This window comes from Mirounga leonina, unplaced genomic scaffold, assembly GCF_011800145.1.
Source record: "Mirounga leonina isolate KUSES-001 unplaced genomic scaffold, KU_Mleo_1.0 Mir_128, whole genome shotgun sequence".
NCBI classification, from domain to species: domain Eukaryota; kingdom Metazoa; phylum Chordata; class Mammalia; order Carnivora; family Phocidae; genus Mirounga; species Mirounga leonina.
Genome location: NW_023270320.1, coordinates 34,414,640 through 34,437,991, shown reverse-complemented (window position 1 = coordinate 34,437,991; position 23,352 = coordinate 34,414,640). Strand labels below are relative to the sequence as shown.

At 43.5% G+C, this 23,352-nt stretch overlaps 1 protein-coding gene across 1 annotated transcript; it reads left to right on the top strand.

Annotated features, from left to right (window-relative positions):
- Positions 1-2,658: 2,658 nt before the first annotated feature.
- DEFB105B (defensin beta 105B) lies at positions 2,659-6,068 on the top strand. Its single transcript, XM_035003880.1, has 3 exons — positions 2,659-2,728; positions 3,073-3,114; positions 5,941-6,068. The coding sequence occupies exons 1-3, from the start codon at positions 2,659-2,661 to the stop codon at positions 6,066-6,068; spliced, it is 240 nt and encodes a 79-aa protein (XP_034859771.1).
- The last annotated feature ends 17,284 nt before the right edge of the window (positions 6,069-23,352 follow it).

The following is a 23,352-nucleotide window of genomic DNA, read 5'->3' as shown; positions in this document are numbered from 1 at the left end:
AGTGACACACAGTCTCACTGGTCTTATTTATTATCCCATTATGTCATTTATCTCTGCTTCTTAAGGCCTGTCTGATTCATCAGGAAGCGAAGGTTGCAAACTTAAGGGAATCATAGTTGGACTTTGACACAAATAAATGTTACTGAGGTTATGGGAACCCCGTTTGGTGGTAGGATTTCACATGGCTTCTCCTCTAAACTCAGGTGGTGTCTCAGTCCCTTTGAGTTGCTGTCACAAAACATCACAGATGCAGTGGCTCATAAACAACAAATATTCATTTCTCATTGTTCTGGAGGCTGGAGACACAAGACTGAGCGCCCGCATGGCCAGGTGCAGGTGAGGACCCTCTTCTGGGTTGCAGATGGCTGACTTCTTGCTGATCTCCCTTGGAGGATAGGGACAGGGAGCTCTCTGGGGTTCCTTTCATAAGGCAATAATCCTATTCATGAGGGCCCTTAACCTAATCACATTCCAAAGGCTCACCTCCAAATACCATCCCTGTGGGGATTAGCTTTCCACATGAATGTTGCCGGGACACAAATACTCAGACATGGCACATGTTATCTTGTCTGAGCACTCCAAAGAGCCAACTAACTCTCCTAAGGGACATGTGGGGCACTGCAACAGCTAAGAGCCGTCTTGTTCCCACCTCACTGTGGAGAGGACAGATGCCTCCGAGTGGGTGAATTCTAAGGGCTGGAGTGTGGTGAGTTCCAGGGTTTGGGGGCTGCTCAAGGAAGAGAGGTGTCATCAGGGGGCACTTGGGCAGGGTTGCCTGGGGGGAAGGCCCTCCCAGAGATGGTAGCATGAGGCATCCACCCTAAAGGGGAAGGGAACTCCAAGGGGAGAGGGGCACCAGAGAGGGGCTCACGTGTCTAAATGATACCTCTCAGCAGCAAGGTGGGGAGTCTTGGGATCACAGCCCTCAGGAAGGCTGCGGCAATTTGGAGTCTTACAGCTATGGGCTTTGTCTTATCTACATTAACAGATGTTGGGGGCATTTTGTGTGGCATGCAAAACAGGCAAGCTCTAAGTGGCTAAACAAATGCTTATTTGCACCCTACTCGAAGCCCTCAGGTGTGGAAGAATTTGAGTTTGCAGCAAGGGGCTTAGAGCTATAGAAGTGAGCGCCCTAGGGACCACTACACAGGGGCCTCTTTGGCCCGTTCATGTAGCAAGGAGGTCTTGTGATACCCATGACAAGGCCCAACCCTTTAATTTGAGAGTTGCAAGACTCATTTTTCTAAGGCTAGAAGTTCACTCCAGGTCAGGACCAGCTACATAATGTGCTGACCTGAGTGCATAATAAAAATGCGAGGTCCATATTCAAGAACCAGAAAAAGGTGCCATTAAAGGAACTGAGTTCCTCTGTCACAGAAATTTTTCTTTGCTATTTAATGTCACAATTCCTCAGGCACAAGGATACTTGCAGGGCACTTGCAGACCCTCACAGGTCCTGCCAGTTGTTGCAGGACCACCATGCCTCGCTGCAGAGAGAGTCAAGCCAGGTGTGTTTCCTCCGTGAGCTTGCCACTCCCACCCACGGGGACCGGGCAGCTCTTAGGTCAACATCTGTGCTGGGAGGGAATCAGTATTGAATTGGGGGCTCGGGAGAGGTCTGCTCCTGCCGAGTTGCCCGCCTACACCATGGCACCATTATCACTGAGACACCCCCATCCCATCGCTACGTACATCTGCACTCAGTCCAAGCATGGGGTCTGATAGCCACTTGATACTCATTTCAGTGAGTCCTTTTAAATATCCTATGAAGCAGTACCTTTATTATATCCCCATTTTAAGGTTCAGAAACAGGTTCAACCAAGTAAGCAACTTGCCCCAGGTCACATACTTGCTAAACCAACCTGACTTTAGTCTGCCTGGTTCAGTGCTCCCATTTTGCCTTCCTAAAGTGAAGAACAGAGCCTTGCATTAAGCATAGGCAATAGGATGGGACTTATTTGGGGGTGCAGTGATACCTGTTAATTCTGATACCCATGTTCTTGAAACATGAGAAGGATGTGGTAATTCTGGCTTCGGGCTGCTAGGACATTGTTACAGGCTTGGGGATTCAGAGCTCACTTGGCGAAATGATGCCCCTCCCCGCTTTGTTCCTGGGGGCATTGACAGGTAGTACAAATGAGACCCGGGGAAGGAACAGTGCCTGCTTCTTGGGCTCCTCTTAGAGGGCACCAGTCCTCCTTCCAAGCCTTCCCTGTGTTCCAAGCATGTCCCCATCATCATCCCTAGAGCTTGACACCAAGCCTGAGAGGCTGGCAGAAGAACTGTGTTGTCTCTTAGCAACTGCGGTTGCTCCTTATTCAATGGAAGAGAAGAGTAAATTCTGAGAAAGGAATGGAGTAGGAGGCTCCTGCTTGCTGGATTGGGAGGATCGGGGTGGCTCCTGGTTTTCCAGCTCCTGGCCTCATGTTCCTTGCACTACCCTGGCCAGAGCTTCCAGAATACAAGGCTTTATGGAGGCCAAGGGTTATTGTGCATCATGTCAGTCCTTGATCCTGGGAAATGGAGCATATAAATGTGCTTTCTTTATTGATTCACTTCACTGACCAAGAGCGTTCCCCATTACTTTCAAGTATAAGTGAGCCTCTTGTCCTCTCAGAGAGGTCCCAAACCTCTGCTCTGAAGAGGCTTCCCTCAGAGATGACCCTAAGCAGAAAGATGTCTTATTTTGTCTTTGCCTTTTTCTTCATTTTGGCTCAATTTCTATCAGGTAATTGCAGAAGGATGGGATTGTGAAGGGGGCAGATCATAAAGCCTGATGGCTTTTCTGTGGACCATCGTGAAACTGAGAGTAACAGTCGGCTCCCCACTGAGCTTCTCACGGGATTTTCTTGAATCTGCAGTGGTATTTTCTAAGCACACTATGACCCTGCCCACCCTTTTAAAACCTCTTACCGGTTACTGGGAGTGCTGGCCTTAAGAAATAGAATAAAGATGCAGCCTCTGTGATCTGTTATCTTTCGACAGCAGATGTGTGGAGCTGGGAATACTGTTTTATACATCATTATTTCCTGCACTGATTTTAATATTCAAAATGTGTTGTTTTGAATCTAGGGTGCCAGGCAGGACTCGAGTATTCTGAGCCACTTCCAGGAGGTAAGTTGAATCCCTTGTGTATAATTTCTACGTTTAGGACCTCTGGCCTGACAGCTCCCTCTGACTTCCAGAGACAAGAAGTGATGGAAATGATAGTGAGAATAGAGTTGCCTGAAGTCCCAGATTTCTGCTTCTGTCTTCACTCCTCTTGTAGCCAGCGTCATGCCTGGGTTTGCCATCTCACAGAGAAATCTCTGTGTTACTACAAGGGAATTTTAGCCATAGGGATTTGGACCTGGTGGCTAGTCTCATTAGCTCATGGTGGGAACTAAAGTAAGATTAGAGGATCACGCTTGTACCAGCCAATGAGCACTGACTGCTCTGAGAACATGCTCATCTGTCTCTTACAGGATCTGGTCCCAAAACCTGTAAAATGTGTCCCAATCTCTGCTACTAGTCTAAGAAGGATCAAACGCTGTGCAATCTAATCACCATTATATAACAGCTGTGCACAATGAAGAGCCCCCAATCTCTATTTGTGCACTCATCTTCTACAGGAAGAAAGCGTATTATAAACAGAACCAAAAGAAACACCCCTGGGTTATTACAAACAGAATTTAAAAGTGTTTAGACAGAATTTTGGAGTGAGAAAAAAAATTCAGGTGGCTACTAGTCACTGAGTGCTGACTATATGCCAGGTAGTCTATTAACCTTATGTGGATTATGTCATTTAATCTTCAAACATTCCAATGATGTGGGTACTTTTGTAACTGCCACCTTATAGAAGATGAGGAAGCTGAGACATAGATGCGATGTTCAATCATTTTGTCCAGGTGACACAGTGATAAGTGGTAAGCTAAGCTTCCAACTCAGGACTCCAGAGTCACAAAGTTTTAATTCTGTAATTCTCAATCAGGTAGAACAGTGCCCAGAAATACCCTTAAGCAGAGGTAGCATACAAAATCCTCAATAAAACTGCAGCACTGAACAGTCAGACCACCCACGCCCTAAAAAGAGCAGATCCCGTCACAAAAAGTCACTCTGCCCATTGCAGAGAAGACCTCCATATAAATGCATCCAGAGAAGGTCACCAAGGGTGATGAGTAGAAGAATGTGTATTCCAATTCAGCAGCAAAGGGGCATCTAGAGATAATCCCTGGCATGCCAAAGAGTAGGTCAGATTAGAAATACAACATAATTCTATATCCTATCTGGTTCCAAGGCTGCAAATGCCGATTCTTCCCTGCTTCAGTAATGCAAGGTTCAGGAGATAAGACAGGCTGGGGCATCAAGTCTGGGTGAAAACAGGAAGAACTCACATAAGCTGGGAAAACAAGGTAGATGCTGATGCAGAAGTTTCCAGGCAAGGAAGAAGGTTGGAACTCAGAAGGAGAAAATAATAAAATCAGGAGCTAGAAGGGAATGAGAAGTTGAGAAGCTTGAGGTATAGCAATTGAGTGGAGATGCCTCGGAGGCACAGAATTGTACTGTAGGGTTAGACCATCATGGCGTAGAAGCAAGACACTGGTTCTTTATTTATAAACGTTATCAGGGAGCTTTGGTGTAATCTCTGCTAGCAGAAAGGCATCTTCATTAGAACGTTAGCTTGTGCCTGTCCTCACCTCAAATCAAAGCAGGCTGGAATAAAAGTCATCATCAGGGACTTTGTTTCAGAGCCAGTCAGAATTCTTAACACAACGTGTGATGAGTGCACAAATATCAAGCCCAAGAGGCAGGTGATTCTAACCTAGGCTTACCAGAGCAAAGACTGACTCTAATGGTGGACTCCATAGAAGCAACTGGACAGCCACGGCCATCCCCATGCCCACAGCAAGCTTCGGCCCAATGCAAGCAGCAATTAGCGTGAACAGAAAGAGTCTCTGGGTGAGTGTTCAGAAGTTAGGTGGGCAACTTCAGGAGATCCAGCATCAAGGGGATGGAATGCAGCCCAGGAATGGACCAATTCTGGGCCCGTTACTGAGCAATGATGTGAGAGGGAGGAGCAGGTGGTGAGACAGGAAGCATAAAGCCTGAAATATCCCCGGGGACCGGCAAATGGGCTGTCAAGGAGCCCAATGAAAGGTTGCAGTAAAGAGCGAAACCTGTAAGCTTCCATGTAGTTCTGAGGTTCCTGAGAAGAGGGTGGTTAATAGGAAAGAGAATAAGGGGTTACAACATAAATGTTGCCCTTGGAGAACCAGACCAGCATATAACGGATTCTCGGCTGGCAAAGGCCCTACCTTCCTGGTCCATGAAAGTTACCCTGAAAAATTTTTTGCAGTCATATAAAAAAGCTTCTGATTAAAGTAAACAACAACAAAAATAACTAATGGAGGACATAGTGTTTGGCAAAATATTCTCACATAAATTACTCCATTTGACCACTAGAGAAATTTACAGTGTAGACAAGTATTTCTAGAATGTCCATATGACAAGTGAGAAAGCTGAGATCAGGCAGTTTACTGAGGACACACCACCGTTACCAGGCCCAAACCAGAACTGAACCTAACTTTACCTCTACCTTCAAGAACCTTTTCAAACCACAAGGTAGCCCTCCCACCTTCAGCCTGTAACCTTTACAGAAGTATCAGGTATGTATTTTTATGGTTCTACCGTATACATGACACTTCATCCCACTGCGCTTGCCTACTTTTGACCTACGCAAGACACGGGGAGCAGGGATGGCGTCCACCTCTTGCTTCAACATTAACTCTTCCCCAACTCCATCCTGAAGAAAGTAGAGCCCTTTGAAAAATCAGGGCTGGTTCTTTAAAAACACTCTTTATGACCATAGAAACCCTCCCCCTTTTTTTGGTGGCTTTTGACCTTCTCCCCGTTTCCAGGGAGTCCCTGGAGAGATGTATCAGCTGCTCTTTGTTGGCCTAGGTGAGTTTGCTGCTTGTGAGCCTTGCAGGCTCGGCCGGGGCAAATGCAGAAGGATATGCACCGAGGATGAGAAGGTTGTTGGAAATTGCAAGATGAACTTCTTCTGTTGCCGACGGAAGATCAGGTGAAGCAGGCCAGCACTCTCCTGGCCTTCCAAGGAGGACTTGGTATTGAAGGGAGGACAAGAGAAGTTGTGTGCCTTACCCAGTTACACTGGGAGTGAGTCTCGGAATCATTCTCATGTCGCTCTCCCTTTATTTTGTTTCTTTGCTTATGTTTTAAGATAATCCTTAAAAAATCAAGATCTGAGTGGGTAGCTGATAACCTACTCAGATACTACTACTACGTATTTGTAGAGTACCTTATAATTTTCAAATCTTTCCCCCAAACTTTCCTCCTATGACTTAAGATCATCTAATGATTTTATTATCTCCATTTGTATTTGAAGAAATTGAGACTCGGAGAAGCTTTCATTTCTTCAAGGTCACAGCCCGGGAGCCAGAAAAGTTGTGTTCACCCCTGTCATGTGCTGTGTATCTATTTCTGTGTAATAATTTTAACCAAACAGATAAACAGAGACAGCATCTGCATCTGTGTTAATGGAATTATAATTCTACAGCATACTAGAAATATTAGCACACTGTCAGTCATCGATTCTAGTACTTACGGTGCATTTTTAAAGCAAATCATACCTACTCAGTTAATGTCCATGCCACCAACTTTGCACTTCTCTTCTTGCCAGTAAATGAAAATGTCAGAGATTAATTTAAAATGCTCAGCCTGGACTATGAATGAATGGTTGACTGTATAACTTTTGCCTTATGAAATAAAATTTGTAGCTTCACACAGTAAAGGTCAGAATTACTTGTCCTATGAGCAGCTCCTCAAATTTGATCACTTGGGTTTCACATGGGTGGCTGACAGTGTTTTGCTTCACATTTGAGCTACCATCGTATCGTCTGTCGCTTCGCACTCCGATACATTCCTTGCCCTTCCCCTGCTCTGCTCTGAGCGCTGGCACTGCTCTCTGCAAACGCCCGTCTCCACACCTCCTGGCTTCTGGCCGGCGCCTGTCGATACGGGTGCATGGTGGGAGAAGGTGCTCCGTCAGTGGCTCATCTCCCATAGCAAAGCCCCTGCTTCTGTGTTCTGGCTTCTCCCTCCTTTCTGCCCCTGCAGGCACAGCTCCCGCCGGCTAGTCCTGGCTCCTGGGCTCACACCACAGCCTCCCGCTTTCCCCCCAGCCAGCTAGGGCTAACCCTGGGGCTGCCTCATGGCTCCCGTTTTGCATGTTCAGCTTTTCCGACACTTCATCACTTCCTCTCCAAGTGAGATCATCTCTATCAAACTACCTGGTGTGGGAGCTGTTTTCATGCCTGGAGCCTGACCGATTGGGCTTTTCCGTGGGCTCTACTGTCAGATCAATTGACATTTGATCAATTGTCCTCCAAAAGAGACCTGAGTCATCACCTTTGCCAACCTGAGAGTGTTTCCCTCGTTTTCACAGGAATTAACTCAGGGAAGTGGGCAGTGGGGCAACGTAGGAATCTACAAGTGAGTGATCATCTGCGAGTGCGTGCTCCTCCTCAGTTCTCCACAGCGAAGAGTACTGTTGATGGTTTACAGAGGACCATGAAACCAGATACTCCCTGCTCATTCCAAACACCACATTCCTTGATTCCCCAAACTGAAAACACCCTGGACTCTAACTGATGTCTCTTTTATGGAAGGAGTCATGTGCATGTCTCAGAGTCATACAGAGAGGTGGACCGGTGGCTCTGCCCTGATGTTCCTTTACTCTTTACCTTGTACAGCATCCCATAGATGCTCGCCTACTCAGGAATTATTCCTTCTCTCTTCCTCTTGCTCTCTCCTCTCTTCTTCACTTGGCTTCCTTCTAGGACATTTTCATCCCCTCCCCTTCTTCCTGAAACACTCAGTCCTCCCTACAAAATAATAAAGTCTCAACCCATACTAATTTCTTATTAAATTCAGCACTTTCAGGGGTCAAGTGGCTGCCCTTGGCTTCTTCAGATAAATTTCTGTTGATTTCCATAGTAACTCATGGAGATCTCCAAAATCAGTCTGCTGGATTTTCTGAAAGGGAAAGTCTCCTACATGGTGGACAGGTCAGAGGGAAATGGTCAGGAAGAAGAGACACTGGTGCAGCTGGTTTTTCCCTGAAGTATCTCCACTCTAGTCTACATAATGCTCCTGCTTAGCATGACTTTACCTCCATTGATTTTGAAACCGTGGCTCTGGTCTAACTATGCTAACCGTGCATTGTCCCTTCTTGGTTTGGGGTTCCATTTCAGAACTCCCTCCCCATAGCTGAAAGGGAACAGCAGTGCCTGTAGAGTAAGATTGATCAGTTTGGGCTGAGGACAAAACATTAAGTATCATTTTCTCCCACATTCCCCCCTGAAGTACCGGACCCCAGATGCAGGAATAGTAAAGAAGTTGACCACAAAATGTGCTCTGAAACACTTAGCCTTCTTCCTGTGCCCGGAGGGTATAAAAGAAAGCTCAGGGACAGATTTCTTTGGAAAATGGTCTGCTGTGCTGTGATTGGGACCTCACTCTGGCTCTCAAGGAAAATAACACTTTCACATCAATCCTTATGAGATGGGCTTCATTTCAAGCAGCTACTTGGAAAACTCAACACTCTGCCCTGTCGTGCTCACACCTGACAGTATCTGCAGGCGAAGAACTCCAGCTGGAGTTGTCCACAGTGGCAGGACAGAAAGGTCAGCCATGGGGTGGCTGCATTTACCATATTAGGCAGGGCAAAAGGGGCGTGGCTCCCATGGACCAAGCAAACGCTACACAAGATCACTGGGCTGAAACCATCCTATAGGAAACTCCCAAATACTGTGCCCTGCTAAAGCAAAGGGACTCAGTAGTAAGTGGTTTTAGGATACAGCCCTGGGAGGTGAGGGGTGGAGGGAGATTCCTAAGATGGACCAGAAAGAACATCAACCATTCAGGAAACTGTGCAAGGCTGTGGGCCACACAGGAACCTCAAAAGAACACATCAGTGTGTTCCCCAAAAGGCGATCTACCTTGGAATATTCTTGCACTCGTTTCTTTCACTGTGTCACAAAGTACCACAAAAACTAGCAGCTTAAAACACCACACATTCTCTCACACTTCTGTGGGTCCCAAGTCCAGGCATGGTGTAGCTGGAGCCCCACTCAGGGTTTCGCGGGACTGACAGCATGGGGTTGGCTGGGACTTTCATCTAATCTGAGGCAAGAGATCCCCTTGCACCCGCTCTGGGGCTTTGGGGAAAATTCTGTCACTTGCAGTTGTCGGCCTGTGGTGGGTGGCTGTCCTCTTGCAGGCTGTCAGCCAGGAGGCTGTCCTGAGCACACAGAGGCTGCCTGGCATTCCTTGCCCTGTGGCTCTTTCCATAAACAGGCAGGTTTCTCCTTCAAGGCCAGGCAGAGTGTCTCTCATACTTCAAAACTCCAACTTCTTTCTAACAGCACAAAAGAAATGGGAGAAAACCAAGCTATACAGAGTAACGTTTTTGTTCACCATTGGAATGGGGTTATTATTAATTCAAACTAGATTGTTTAAAATTGATTGCAAACCCCCAAGTCATTTATAATATAACTCAAACATACATAGCACCACAAATGGCAAGGGAATTCAAATGGTACCTCAGGAAATATCTATTTAACACAAAAGAAGACAGTAATGCAGGAATGGGGTGGGGGAGAAATAATGTAGAAAACAAATAGCAGGTGGCACCTGGGTGGCTCAGTCGGTTCAGCATCTGACTCTTGATTTAGGCTCAGATCATGATCTCAGGGTCGTGAGATTGAGCCCCATGTCGGGCTCCACGCTAGATGTGGAGTCTGCTTGGGATTCTCTCTCTCCCTCTCCCTCTGTCCCCCACCCCCAGGCTCTATCTCTCTCTCTGTCTCTAAAAAAAATAAATAAAAAAGAAAACAGCAAATGGCAGATGTAAATCCTACCTCATCAATTATGGCATTACATGCAAATGGATTAAACACTCCAGTTAGAGCCTAGCAGAATGGAGTTTTTTTAAAAAAAGATCCAACTATATGCTGTGTGCAAGAGACACACTTTAGATTCAAGGAAATGAAGAGGTCAAAAGTAGAAGAATGAAAGAACATGGAGCTAGGGACAAGAGAACTTTGTATAGTGAGAGGTGCATCAACCCCTCAAGAAGACATGACAATGATAAGCATGTATAAAACAAACAAGAACCACAATGAAGTGAGAACTGACACATTGAAGGGAGAACTCGATAATTCAACAAAAATATGAATGTTTTATGGCCTAGTGTGTGATCTATTTGGATGAATGTATCATATGTACTTGAAAAAAGTGTGTGTGTGTATTTTGCAGTTGTTTTATGTTGTACTGTGTAAATATCAATTCAGTCAACACAGTAATAGAGTTGTTTAGGTCAACTTTGTGTTTACTAACTTTTGGGTCTACCCTTTGCTGAGAAGAGCGATATCAAAATCTTCTGCTCTGAATGTAGAACTGTCTGTTTCCCCCTTCACTTCAATCAGTTAATGTGTAAACATGTTACGCAGCATCCCGCTTTCTATTTGATAATATATTCTTTTTTTTATCTGAAACGAATATTGCCACTCCAGCCTCCTTACTCTTGATAGTTTCATAGTTTATGTTTTTCCATTCATTAGCTTTCGACCTTTCTGTGTCTCTTTATATTTACAATGCTTTCCTTATAATTTGTGGTCTGATTTTACTCTGCCAATTTATGTCTTAGCTTTGACAATTCACAATTATGGGTGATGTCCCCATTGGAGTAGGCTGGGTAATGGGTGCACAAGACCTCTCTGTACCATTTTTGCAACTTATTGTGAGTCTATAATTACTTCAAAAGAAAAAAAATGTTTGGAGAGATGCTTCCTTTATAGATCACACATAGTTTTGTCTTCCTGTTTAATTCATCTAATTATCTCTACCTTTTTTTTTTTTAAAGATTTTTTTTTTTTAAGATTTTTATATATTTATTTGACACAGAGGGAGAGACAGCGAGAGAGGGAACACAAGCAGGGGGAGTGGGAGAGGGAGAAGCAGGCTTCCCACGGAGCAGGGAGCCCGATGTGGGGCTCGATCCCAGGACCCCGGGATCATGACCTGAGCCGAAGGCAGACGCTTAACTGGCTGAGCCACCCAGGCGCCCCTAATTATCTCTACCTTTTAAGGAGAATGTTCAGTCCCTTGATAGTTTTACATAAGTAATGATAGATTAGTTAGATGTTGGTCTATGAATTTACTATTTTTGGTGTGTTTGTCCTCCCTGAGCTTATTCCTCTGTTCTCTCTCATCTTCTTCAGATTATTGGGATATTTGAATCAAAACTTCCATTATAAGGTGTTAATTATGATTACTGGTTTCACTGGGGTATCAATACACATCCTTAAGTTTTTATATCTACTTAGAGTTGATATTAATCTACCTTATTCAAAATTTGGAAGCCTTGTAATTGTATAGGTAGATATATTTCTCCCCATTCTCATAACAGACCTTTTTGCTGTATTTTTTTGTATGTATCACATCCATTATAAACCCACAAGGCAATGTTACAGTTTCTGTGTTAAGAAGTCACGTACATTTCAAATAAATTAAAAGACAAAGTATTTTTAATACTTACTCTGATATTTATCATGTCTGACGTTTTTCATTCTCCTTGAAAATCAAGTTTCCTTCCGGTAGTTCCCCTCACCTTTTACAGAATTTCCTTTTACAGTATTCCTGTAGGGAATCTCTGCTAGAGAAAAATTCTTTTCGTTTTCTTTGCCCTGAAAATATGTTCAGTCTATCTCCCCCCCTTTTTTTCTTTTATTATGTTCCATTAGCCCACATATAATAGTACATCATTAGTTTTTGTTGTAGTGTTCCACGATTCATTATTTGCGTATACCACCCAGTGCTCATTGCCACACATTCCCTCCTTAATGCCCATCACCCGGTTACCCTTTTTTAAAGGACTTTTTCCTGCAGATGGAGTTTGGAGTTGGCAGCGCTGTGCCTGTTTTCCTTCGGGGCTTTGAGGTGCATGCACGGTCACCTGACCTCTTTTGTTTCTGAACAGAAGCCAGTGGTAACTCAGTTGCTGTTTCCCTGAACTGAAAGTGTTACTCTTCTCTGGATGCGTTCACGATTTCCTCCCTTTTCTGGGTTTCAGGAGTTTGACTGTGATGTGCCTAAGCATGGTATCCATGTCCTTTGCGATTTGCAAAGCTTCCTGGTTTGGTCAATTTGTCTTTCACCAAATTTGGGAGTTTTCAGCCATTATTTCCTTAAACTACTTTTTATCCCATTATGTTTCTCTCCTCATTCTGAGACTTTAATTACCTGCCTTTGATATTATCCCTCAGGCCCTCAAAGGCCTGTGTTTCTTAATCTTTTTTCTCTCTGATCTACAGATCTCATAATTTTTTTGATTCAGTGACTCTTGATCCTGTCATATTTTCTATGCTATCAAATCTATTCGGTTAATTTTTTTCAGATATTGTATTTTTTAGTATCGAAGTATCTTTATATTTTCTGTTCTCTAATGAGATTTTCCATATTTAAAATTGATTGCAAGCATATTTTCTTTACTATTGGAGCATCTTAAAATAGATATATTAAATTCCTTGTCTGAAATATTTCAACATCATCGATGTCCTGGACACTGTGAACGTTGTGTTGAAGAGGATGTGAATACTGCTACAGCCTCAGAAGAATTGCTAATTTTTTTAAATTTATTTTTTTAAGATTTTATTTATTTATTTGAAAGAGAGTGAGAGAGTGAGAGAGAACAGGCAGGGGGGAGGGGCCGAGGCAGAGGGAGAAGGAGACCCCCCCTGCCGAGCAGGCATCCGGATGTGGGACTTGATCCCAGGACCCTGGGATCATGACCTGAGCTGAAGGCAGATGTTTAACTGACTGAGCAACACAGGCACCCTGATATTTTTGTTTTAACAGGAAAGTGACTTTATTAAACTCAATTTGCAAATATTACCTTGGCTGTAATGGGCAGCAGCTCAAATCTCAGGGGTGTTTGTGTGTTTGTCATTTTGTTTTACCTTAACTAGGTGCAAGCATCGCTCAAGGGTTAACAAAAGTCATGGGCAGAGTTCACACGTAGAACCTAAGCTCCCTTCTCTGGGTCTTCATTTTCAGCAGATAGAGTCTCCCTTGGCCCTGGCTTTGTGTTCTAAGTTTAGAAAGAGGATAGATATTTTTGTTTGTTTTGAGTTAACCTCTCCATGCCACATTGCAATCAGAGAGAACATACTCTGTGTTGTTTCATTTTTCCAAGTTTTGACTTTTTTCTAAAATATGCCTGTATTTGTTTCAACTTTCATATTCTTCAGGTAATTTTTTTTCCCAAAGTTTTACTTATTATCAGTAGGAGCTCACTTTGCTTTATTCGAAATGGAACTCCTTGTTTGAGTTTTAATCTTTCAAATAACCCCCTTACTTAAAACCCTTCAATAACTTCCCTGTGATTTTAGGATAAAATTCAAATTTCTTAGTAACATATAAGTAAACATAAATAGTTCTCCAACCCATATTTGTTGAATGAAAGCTATTCCCATAACATATGAGATATGGTCATATTTAATCATAATGTCGTTATCCTTAATAATAATATCTTACAAATGTAAAAACTTGGAGCATTTAATAACGATTTCCATATTAATTGTTTCATGGTTTCCTCTAACTAAACAGCTATCAATTAATAAGTCAAAGAACCCATATATTTTGAACATCTACTGCTGCAAAGCACTGTCACGAGGAACGAATGGAAGGAAAAGGATGGAAGGAGAGTCATTCTTCCGTGGAGCTTATAGTCACATTGGACAGATAAAAATTTTTCATATACTATAATTTTTGAAAAGCAATTTTACCAGGCACCCATTAATAACTGCCAAGTGAATCTTATAAGAGACCAAGTTGAATGTAACATCTTAGAGAAGAAGAAAAGAAATGGGGGTTATAGACCTTCTGGAAGTGGAGGTACCTAAAATGTGGTTTCAGGGAAAAATAGATGCGGAGGCAGAGACATAGAATAGAAGAATACAAGCAGGAGAACAAGCCTTACTCTCCCAAAAACATCACTGGGGTAATACCTGATCCAGCAGCCCACACATTACTCAGTGGAGCATGAACAATAGTTTCTTCTTAATGAATATCACAAACCGAAGTTGACTTCCAGCCCTTCCAGAGCTGCAGAACTTGTTTTAATCAACTTTCCTTGGTAAAAGAGCTGCATTCTAGCAACTGTACCCTCTCTCCACCGATGTCTGGAGCCATGAGAATCTTTTTCTTAATTTCTGCTGCTCTCATTCTCCTTGTTCACATTTTCTCAGGTAAGAAGGAAATCCTAATAGATGTAACCATGGCAATCTGTCTTTTGAGAAGAAAGCTCAGGTTTTAGAAAAGTTTGTGACTCATCCCTGTGTTCTAAAAAGGTCCCAAGACAAGCCAGTTACTGGAAATCTTTCCTTGAGCTTAGACACAGAACAACAGGACCACACTGAGCCAGACTAGCTCCACCCAGAAGAGTATCTAATTTCCCTCAAAGCTCTACCAAGGGCTTCAACGCAAGCTTCAGGATATGCCAAAGTGATTGCTCTAAAATGAGAGAACACTTCAGAGGCAAATTCCAAACACACTTGTTAATTTAGAGAATTATAATTTTTGTAGCCTAAATGAGACTAAACTCATGATAAGAGGTTCTTAGTCTATTTTTTTATGTCTTACTAGTTGGTCCAAATCTTCTAATCTGAGACTATTTAGAATTTCTTCCTAGTTCTCACATACTGATGGAAAATTATATCATTTAAACAACTAACATCTTGATTAGTTTTCTTTTCAATCTTTGAGAGCTTTGAAATGGTCTCTTTTTGCTCAGTACAGCCAAGACTCTATCCCTAAGAAACTTTTTAAAAAGATTTATTTATTTATTTTAGAGAGAGAGCTGGGGGAGGGTCAGAGGGAGAGAGAGAGAAACCCAAGCAGACTCCCCAATGAGCGCAGAGCCCGAGGTTGGGCTGGATCCCATGAGCCTGAGATCATGACCTGAGCCAAAATCAAGAGTCAGATGCCCAGGGGCGCCTGGGTGGCTCAGTTGGTTAAGCGACTGCCTTCAGCTCAGGTCATGATCCTGGAGTCCCGGGATCGAGTCCCGCATCGGGCTCCTTGCTCAGCAGGGCATCTGCTTCTCCCTCTGACCCTCCCCCCTCTCATGCTCTCTCTCTCTATCTCATTCTCTCTCAAATAAATAAATAAAATCTTTAAAAAAAAAAAAAGAGTCAGATGCCCAATGGACTGATTCACCAAGGCGCCCCCCCTAAGAAATTTTTATATCATCCCTTCTCAACAACACTTCATTCTTTCTGTTATGAAGCCATTTCTAATGGGGGTTCCCCAATTATCATGAAGCACTTTACTTCTTCATGTTTCCTGGATTTCTACACTTATTTATTACACAATCAGACCTCATAGATATGAAATGTGTGCCTACCACTTAATGAGAAATTGGGCACTATAGCAAAAGTAGGTAATGTGGAAGTCAAAAATGTAATCAGAGCATGGTCTTCACCCTTAATTTGCTTGAAGTTTATGATTTCATTATTTCTGTATTGGTAAAAAACAGGTTGCCCAGAATAGTAAATAGGTATTTGATACATTTCAAATGTGTAAATAAGTGAATGGATGAGATGGAAAGATGCACAAAAGAGTATAATACAAAACAGTTCCCATAAGCGCCATAAAAGATGTAAACTATAAAGAGAAGCCATGGAAATAGAAGCATGGTTCTAACTGGGGGGATCAGGAGGGGCTTCCTGGGAGGTGGTAGTAGTTTTGCCCTTTTGAAAACAGGCATAAAAACATGCCCTCGGGGTTCAAAGTCTCATTTATCAAATCAGTTTCTTAGCTTCTGCCCCAGTCTCTTTTCTCGGAGGTCAGACAATGGATCCAGGTAGAGAAACACATTTGAGGCCTTCTTCTCCATTCGCATTCGTCAGGTCTCTGACTCATTAAGGGCTCCTTGTCCCCAAACTCAGCCCAAGCACATTTGAATCCTAACAATAAACACAGTGTGGGCTCGAATTAGGACCACCACGATCACAACAACCACACAGAATCGCAGAGTTGGGAGTGAGTTTAATGATCAATACAAGAGGTAACACAATTGAGGTTGAATCTCAGTAGCAATCCTTGTAAGTTCTGTCAACTCTTGTGCTTCAACTTCCTTTCTATAAATGGTAATAATAATAGGATTGTTTGAAAGATGAAGACACTTGTTACATTAATTAGAGAAGAGGCAAACTTATTTTAACAAAGACACTTAAAAGGAGAGTAAATGGAAAAAAATAGTTTATTTTTCTCTTATGCAAAACTCCAAAAATAGGCAAGTTGACTATTGTGGGTAGAAAGAAGGCTCTTCTCCATCAGGTCATGTTGAGACTAGGGCAGAAGGTCAACTTTGCATCCTAACGTGACTGTTTTACCTGGTTCTAAAGATGCTCTAACGGGAAGGGCTGAAAAGTAAATAAAGGGCATGATCAGAAAGATTGCATAGAAGTAGCTACATCATTCCACTCCGGTTTCATTGATCCAAACTTATTCACGTGGCCATACAGAGACACAGGGCCAGGGACTGACGTCTTTCGCTGAGTCTCCATGTGTTATCCATTGTCTGAAGGGAAAAATAACTGCTTGGGAAAGGTTTAACAGTCCCTCTGTTTGTATAAACTGCTTAAACAAAGACAGGCACATCCTCTGTGCCCTGAGAAAGTTCACTATTACTGTTGCTTGCCTGTCATTGTTTTTTATCATCATTCTCGTTCTTGTTATCTGCCCCAATTAAATATTTAAACACCTTATACATATTGCACGTCAGTTGATTGCCCAGAAGCCTGATGAAGTTCAGTGGTCTATTTCCCAAGTTCAACTTTGGACTATTTAAAAACTTTCCACTATTTTGAGCAGAAATCTAAGGCCATGCGATTCCTTTCCATTGGTCTGAGTCCTAATTGAAGTGCAGTGTCTCTTCAGCACGTATAACATCTCAGTTATATGACAACCATATGTATTCTTTCCCCCGCCCCAAAGCTGTACTTTCCAAGAATAATTTCCTTTTGAGAGTAACTGCCTGTTCTTTCTATTTATTTCTCCTGAGAACACGTATCGCTAAAAACTTTTCTCAATCATTCCTCTCAAAATATTTTTACTCTCCTCAGCTTAGTCTTGTTCTGAAGGGAAACCCATTGCTTATGCCTCTCTAAATTCCAGAATTAAATCCATTATTCCACTGATATGCTTACAAAGCAGACCAGTACCACGTTTCTTTTATCTTTGCACCTAAAATTGTGAAACTCCACAACCACACAGCAGTGCATGTGGGCTATCGTTGACCTGCCTACAGTGTCAACAGCGTCGTCTTTACATTTTGTTATATATCCTAGACTATTAATTTGGAGATGTGAGAAAATCACATATTGGAAAGGACTGTTTATTGGAATTACAAAGTATACTGCCTCCCTCCCAGGAAGAAATACTCTGCTTCTAGATATCCTAGAAATGATTGTGGCAGAGGGAATTGAATACAAAGTAAGGACGCTGTATCAATTGTGCGGGGAATCTGAGCTCCCACACGCTGTTCAGGTGGCATGTGCTTTTTCTGATCTCTAGGCGTGTACTCTGTGTCTGCAGGAGATTCAGTAATGGGGAGTTGTGAATTTGGCCCGGGTGATGTCGTGTTGCTTTCCGGTCACCAATGACTGGGTAACTGAAGCCCTGCTTTCTTCACTTTAGCCCGCGGAGGAATATACAGAGAGATGCAGTGTCAGAAATTGGATGGGCGCTGTGAAGTCGAGTGCCTCTCCTTCGAAGTTAAGATTGGGGGCTGTCGAGCTGAATTGACACCACTTTGCTGCAGGAAAAAGAGGAACAAGCAAAAGCCAAGCAACAGCTACAAAAAGTGAGAGGCAAAGGTCCCCTGGCTGTGAAGCCCATGCAGCAAACCTGTCTGGATTTTCTCTCTTGACCTCCAAGGCTGGCATTCTTTGAATGAAGCTGTCAGTCCAGCTCCTGGCGCTGCGGAGAAATGCCCTCTCTGGGCCGTGAGCTGCCCAAGGGAGGGCACTGTGTTGTGTTCACCTTGGCAATTCCCACTTGCTGGCATAGGGCCCATTAATTATTTTATTGATTGATAAAGTAAGTGAGCAAATGAACAGATAAAACAAGCAGAATGGAAAGGTGGGACCATGCTTGAGAGGAATTCTAACGTCCTGGCTTCAGACAGAAGTGTGACCCTGGGCCTTTGCTATTCAGACGCTGGTGTCTGTAATAAGAGGAGATTCAACCACATAGTAAAGAGCCCACCTGCTGGACATGAGTTGTGGCTGCCTTAGCCATACTGTGGGCATGGGCTTCTCCAGCTCCTTCATGGGTAGTTGTTAGAATGGCTTCCACTCCCTGTCCCATCTGGGACATCAAGTGCCACAAAGAAATTGGCCCATGTCAAAGTTTAAGCTGGGCCAAGAATGGGAGCATCTTCATTCTGGCTACTTGCAGTGAGAATGTATCAATCACAGCCTATTCAAGCGTAAGTTCCCTAGAGATAGTCTAACTCAACACCCTCATTTCCAAGAAGGAGATACAGGCCTAAGAAGACCCCACCCTTGCTGGCTTAGTCACAGTCATATGCAGACTTCAGGCCTTTTGGTCTTATATTCTTAGCACGTCCACAGAATGGTGTGCTGGCCAAGGGCAGAAGCCTGGAGAAGGAACACTTTTCAGCAGCTCCAGTGAGCAGTTGGATGGAGGAAGAAGTGGAAACCAGCTGCAGAAAAACTGCACACTTTCCAAAATCCCTCCTGTGACCCTGCGATCCTTGCTTTTCCGGGCCAATGGTAATGGCACCCAGGTTTGCCTCTGTCCTGACTTGCCAAAATTCAGAGCCCCAGCTTTCGGGTAGAGCAAGATATATTTCATGGGTCGTTTTCATCCTCCATTTACAGCACACCCTTCCAGAACAGAAGAAACACAGCCCCTTGTCTCTGCTCTGGAGAATTTCCTTACCTATTCACTTAAGCCCGCTTCCTGTAGGGATGTAAATAAGAGAGAACAAAATAAAACACAATTTCTTAGGACAAGACAATTTGTAAAAGACTGTAAAATAAGAAATAAAAATGTGTTTTAAAAAATGTTCTGGTGCTGCTACATATCTTTATGGCTAATGGGCTGAATTTTTTATTCTGAAAACTATACAAGAGAGAAGCGGGCGGATGAAGCTCTCTGTTGCAAGTGTCTCAGGTCCTGGGCTTTCCCCAGAATTTCCTTACCAGTCTCAGGTAAAATAACTGCCTTTCAGAATCTAAATGTACTTAGATCTCTTCCCTTGTTCTTCCTCCCTTTTTTCTCCCCTTTCCTTGCCAAATGAACTGTGGTGTGTGTAACATATCCCTCTTTACTTCTCAACTTAGAGAAACATCTTCTGCCACCTTCGTGCTGCTGGGATTTCTCTTGATAAGGAGACCAGTGAGTGACCGCTTAGGCACGTCTTGGTCACCATTCCCTCTTTCTAAATACCCAGTGTAATTTCTGTTGGCCTACATGGGCCTTAACTGATAAAAATCCTACACTGTATTTCCAACTTTAACTTCTTGCTGAAGTTTTATAAGGCATTGGTCTTCCTAACTGGATTTCTGATAGGCACCTAAAAGTAACTTGTGTTTATTACAATTTATCCCTTTCTTTCCAAAACTGACCTTCATTTACTATTCTAGATCTTAGTAAATATTGTTACAATTTACTCAGACACTCAAGTTAATAATGGCTTGCTCAGGCTTACTCTCCCTCACAAATCACACAATTCCCTTATTGCATGAATCTACATAGATTACTCACTAGCACGTGCAAATTGTGTTGTAACTTTTCTTCCCTTCTCTCTCCTCACTAACATTGTTCTCATTTACCTAGAATTGGGGTTTGGGCTTTGTTCCACATTTCACGTACGAAACAGAAGTGTCACACTCAGATTTATAGGAGTTCTTAGAACATTAAAATATTAAAGCTTAGAAGTGGGCTTGAAAATAATGTAAGTCAATGTTTCCAGAACCAAATTGATTCTAGTCACCTAGAGTATTTTTGGAAGTCAGGGGTCGGCCCCCTACTCTAACACTTTCATATTGGGAACTCTTCAGTTAAGAATCTGAATTTTTAAAACCACGTTTCCAATCAAATCTCCTGCATAGTGGTTTTTGGCAACTATAGATCACTGACCAGAGCATCTGAGATTCAAAGGTGACCCTGGTTTTGTGTCCCACACTTCTAGCTAGAAGCCAGGATGGAGCTTCAGAACTAAAATCCAAAAGTCCTGCCTTTAAGTCCAGTGGTATTTCACTGTCCCACACTTTTCGAAAAGGAGATATTGAGAGGAACTGAATAAATGGCTCACCTCCTTGCTCAACTCGGGGAAGAAAAGCTCAGACTTTAAAGACTGATTGATTGATTGATTGATTGATGCGAGAGAGAGCATGCATGAGTTGGGAGGAGTGACAGAGGGAGGAGAAGCAGACTCCCTGATGAGCAGTGAGCCTGATATGGGACTCCATCCCAGGACCCTGGAATTATAACCTGAGCCGAAGGCAGACACTGAACCCACTGAGCCACCCAGGCACCCTAGAAGCTCAGACTGTAATGGGAAGACAAATATATGTCCAGCAAACTAACATACAACGTGTTAGGTCCCACAGCATGATGGGAAGCCTGTGGGAGCTCAGAACAGGATGACTGAGTACAACAGGAGTTAGTGGAGTCTGGACCAAGTTCACAGACAAAATACCCAACACTGTCAGACCAATTGCTTTGTCAGTCTAGCCTAAATCACTTTAACTCAACTGAAAGATTGTTGTTCCTTTCTGTTGCCAATATGTGGGTAGCTTATGTACCCATTTGACAATTATTTCCACTCAAAACTGCCCACTTCCATGAGCCTCCAAAATAACAAGGACTCTCTGTCCCCCCTTGAAGACCATTCTGCTCTCATGGGATACCACTGTCCCTAGATACCCTTAAGGAGGTATTGAAATGTCCTCATTATGCAAACAGAGCCATACTACTGGTCCTGATGAGCTTTGGACTGAAATGAAGCCATTTTCCACCTGTCTGTATGGGTACTTCACCCATGAGAACCATTGTCATTTTCCTTTGCCATTCTATTCTTTTTCCGAACCAAGTCTCCCCAGGGAACAAAACAAATTTATTTAAAACTTGGTCAGTCTGAGAATCTGAGCACTTGAGAAAATCCTACACACAGGACAAAGTCCCCACTACCTACACAGTGAGAAGAGGCCCCATGGGAAAGTCAATGTTTGAGGGAACAGTAATCTCCTGATCCCTGAGTGATGGTTTCTGATTGTGTGCCCCACATCCTAGGTCTGGTAAAGACATACTTAGATGCAGTGCAGTCAGAGGCTTTCCAGGTGTCTAGAACCATCTGTGCTTCATCACTAGAACGGAACAAGATCTGGGTAACAGAAAAGGGGGTATTTTCCTCATAATTTTTTGTCTCCAAACGTCTTGGCTTATGTTCTCCAAGAGTTAGTGATTCTCAGATAATGGCATGACAGAGCCATGTTAAAGCTGTTGGACCCAGGCCGAGGGTAGTGATAAGGACCTACTTGTAAGGATAACTGAGTCTAAGAAAATGGGCTCCATACAACTGATCTTTTGGGATTGACTCTGTCTGTATGGCTTTATTCCACCCTTGGCTCTCCCTCCCTGTTCCTTTTCAACCCTGGTCTCCTCAGATGGATTCCTCCTGAGATTCTAGCTGACTCCCAAACCAAACATGCCCTTCTACATTCAGGGTAGAAACAGGAACTAGCGGTCTTAACCATCCTGCCCAGACATGCCTAACCGCAGCCTGCATCAGACTCCCTGCTTTGGGACAAGAAAATGACTGGAAGTGTAAAAGAGAACAGCCAGTGTCTAGAACTCCTGGCCAAGTGTATTCAAGGAGGCATAAGCAAAATTATTACACTCGAAGTAGGACATTTATTCATTTGTTTTGAGGAACAAGAACTTTAGGGTTTGCTGAAACGTAGGAAGTAGACATAGAGGTAACAATAGTCCTAATTACCAGCAGCAGTAAGTCAAAACGGGGAGAGAGGAATGCTGAAGGTGGTGCTGGTGTTTATGAAGTACCACGCATTGCAAACAGATGGACAGTCCTTGGAAATGTTTAAAGTCCCTTCCTTTTTCCAAAAAAGTCTTGTGTTGCCCTCGAAGGCACAGGATGGTGACTGCCTGCTTACTCCAGCAACTTCAGCACTCTTGAGGTCCTCTCCAAAGCAGTGTAAGGCTCCCTGCTGGCCTTTGTTATCCCCCTACTGGTCTGGTTAACAGGCTCACACTCCAATACGGTTACCTGGCCTTCTAGGGGTCTGATGAAAGAGGTGGCAGAAGGGCAATGGGGATGCTAAGGCTAAGAAAATGCTGGGGTTTAGTGGGAGTCCTAGGCATGGTTTGTGGACACTGAGTGTGGGTCTGGTTCCTGCCTTCTTGGCATGGCACTCAGGGCTGGCTAAACACCTGAAATCTGATGGGTATGGTGGGGCTGGCCGGTCCCAGACCAGGGGTCCTTCCACCTCCACGCCTTAGGACTCCCCTGCTAGGATGTGCACACAAGTTCCCTAGTTCACCCATGACCTGAACCTAGTTGGCTTGGCTTTCTAGGGCATAGGCTGCCTGTTTTTGCCTTATGGAATAATTTTCTTGGTGAAAACCTAGGGCTCAGAGTCTGAGATACCCAGGAAGATGGTCCTGGTACCTTGTCACTTGACAAGGAATTTGAGGAATCTGTACCTGAATCTCCCACCTCCTTAGGTTTATAATAGTCTATTGACAGTATTAATAGTTTTAATAGTGTTAAAGTCATTGTGATCATCCTCCAATCATTATGTTGGTATTGATTATTACTTTGATTGTTATGTTTCTTATTATAGATTGTTCACAGGCAGTTGTTACAAAACATTGAGTATAGTTTCTATTCATGAGGAGTGTCTAATTTTTGGAGACCATTTCTGATGGTTCCCAAAAGACCTTCACACACTGAGGCTACAGTTCTCCTGCCCCACTGCTTGGTCTCCTCTCATGCAGCAACCCTCTCAACATGCTCATGTCCCTCTCCTGAGGCACATACCCACCCATGCTGGCAGGGAAGCCATGTGGATAATGTCCCCAGGTTGGCTGAGCCTGGAAACACGTACACGTTCCCTCCAGAGATCAGACCCATATCCTGTACAGCTGGAAGAACCAGACAGATCTCCTTGGCTCACTCAAGCCAGGACAATCTTTCTAATTCCATTTTCGTGCCCTGGAACTGCCCCTGCC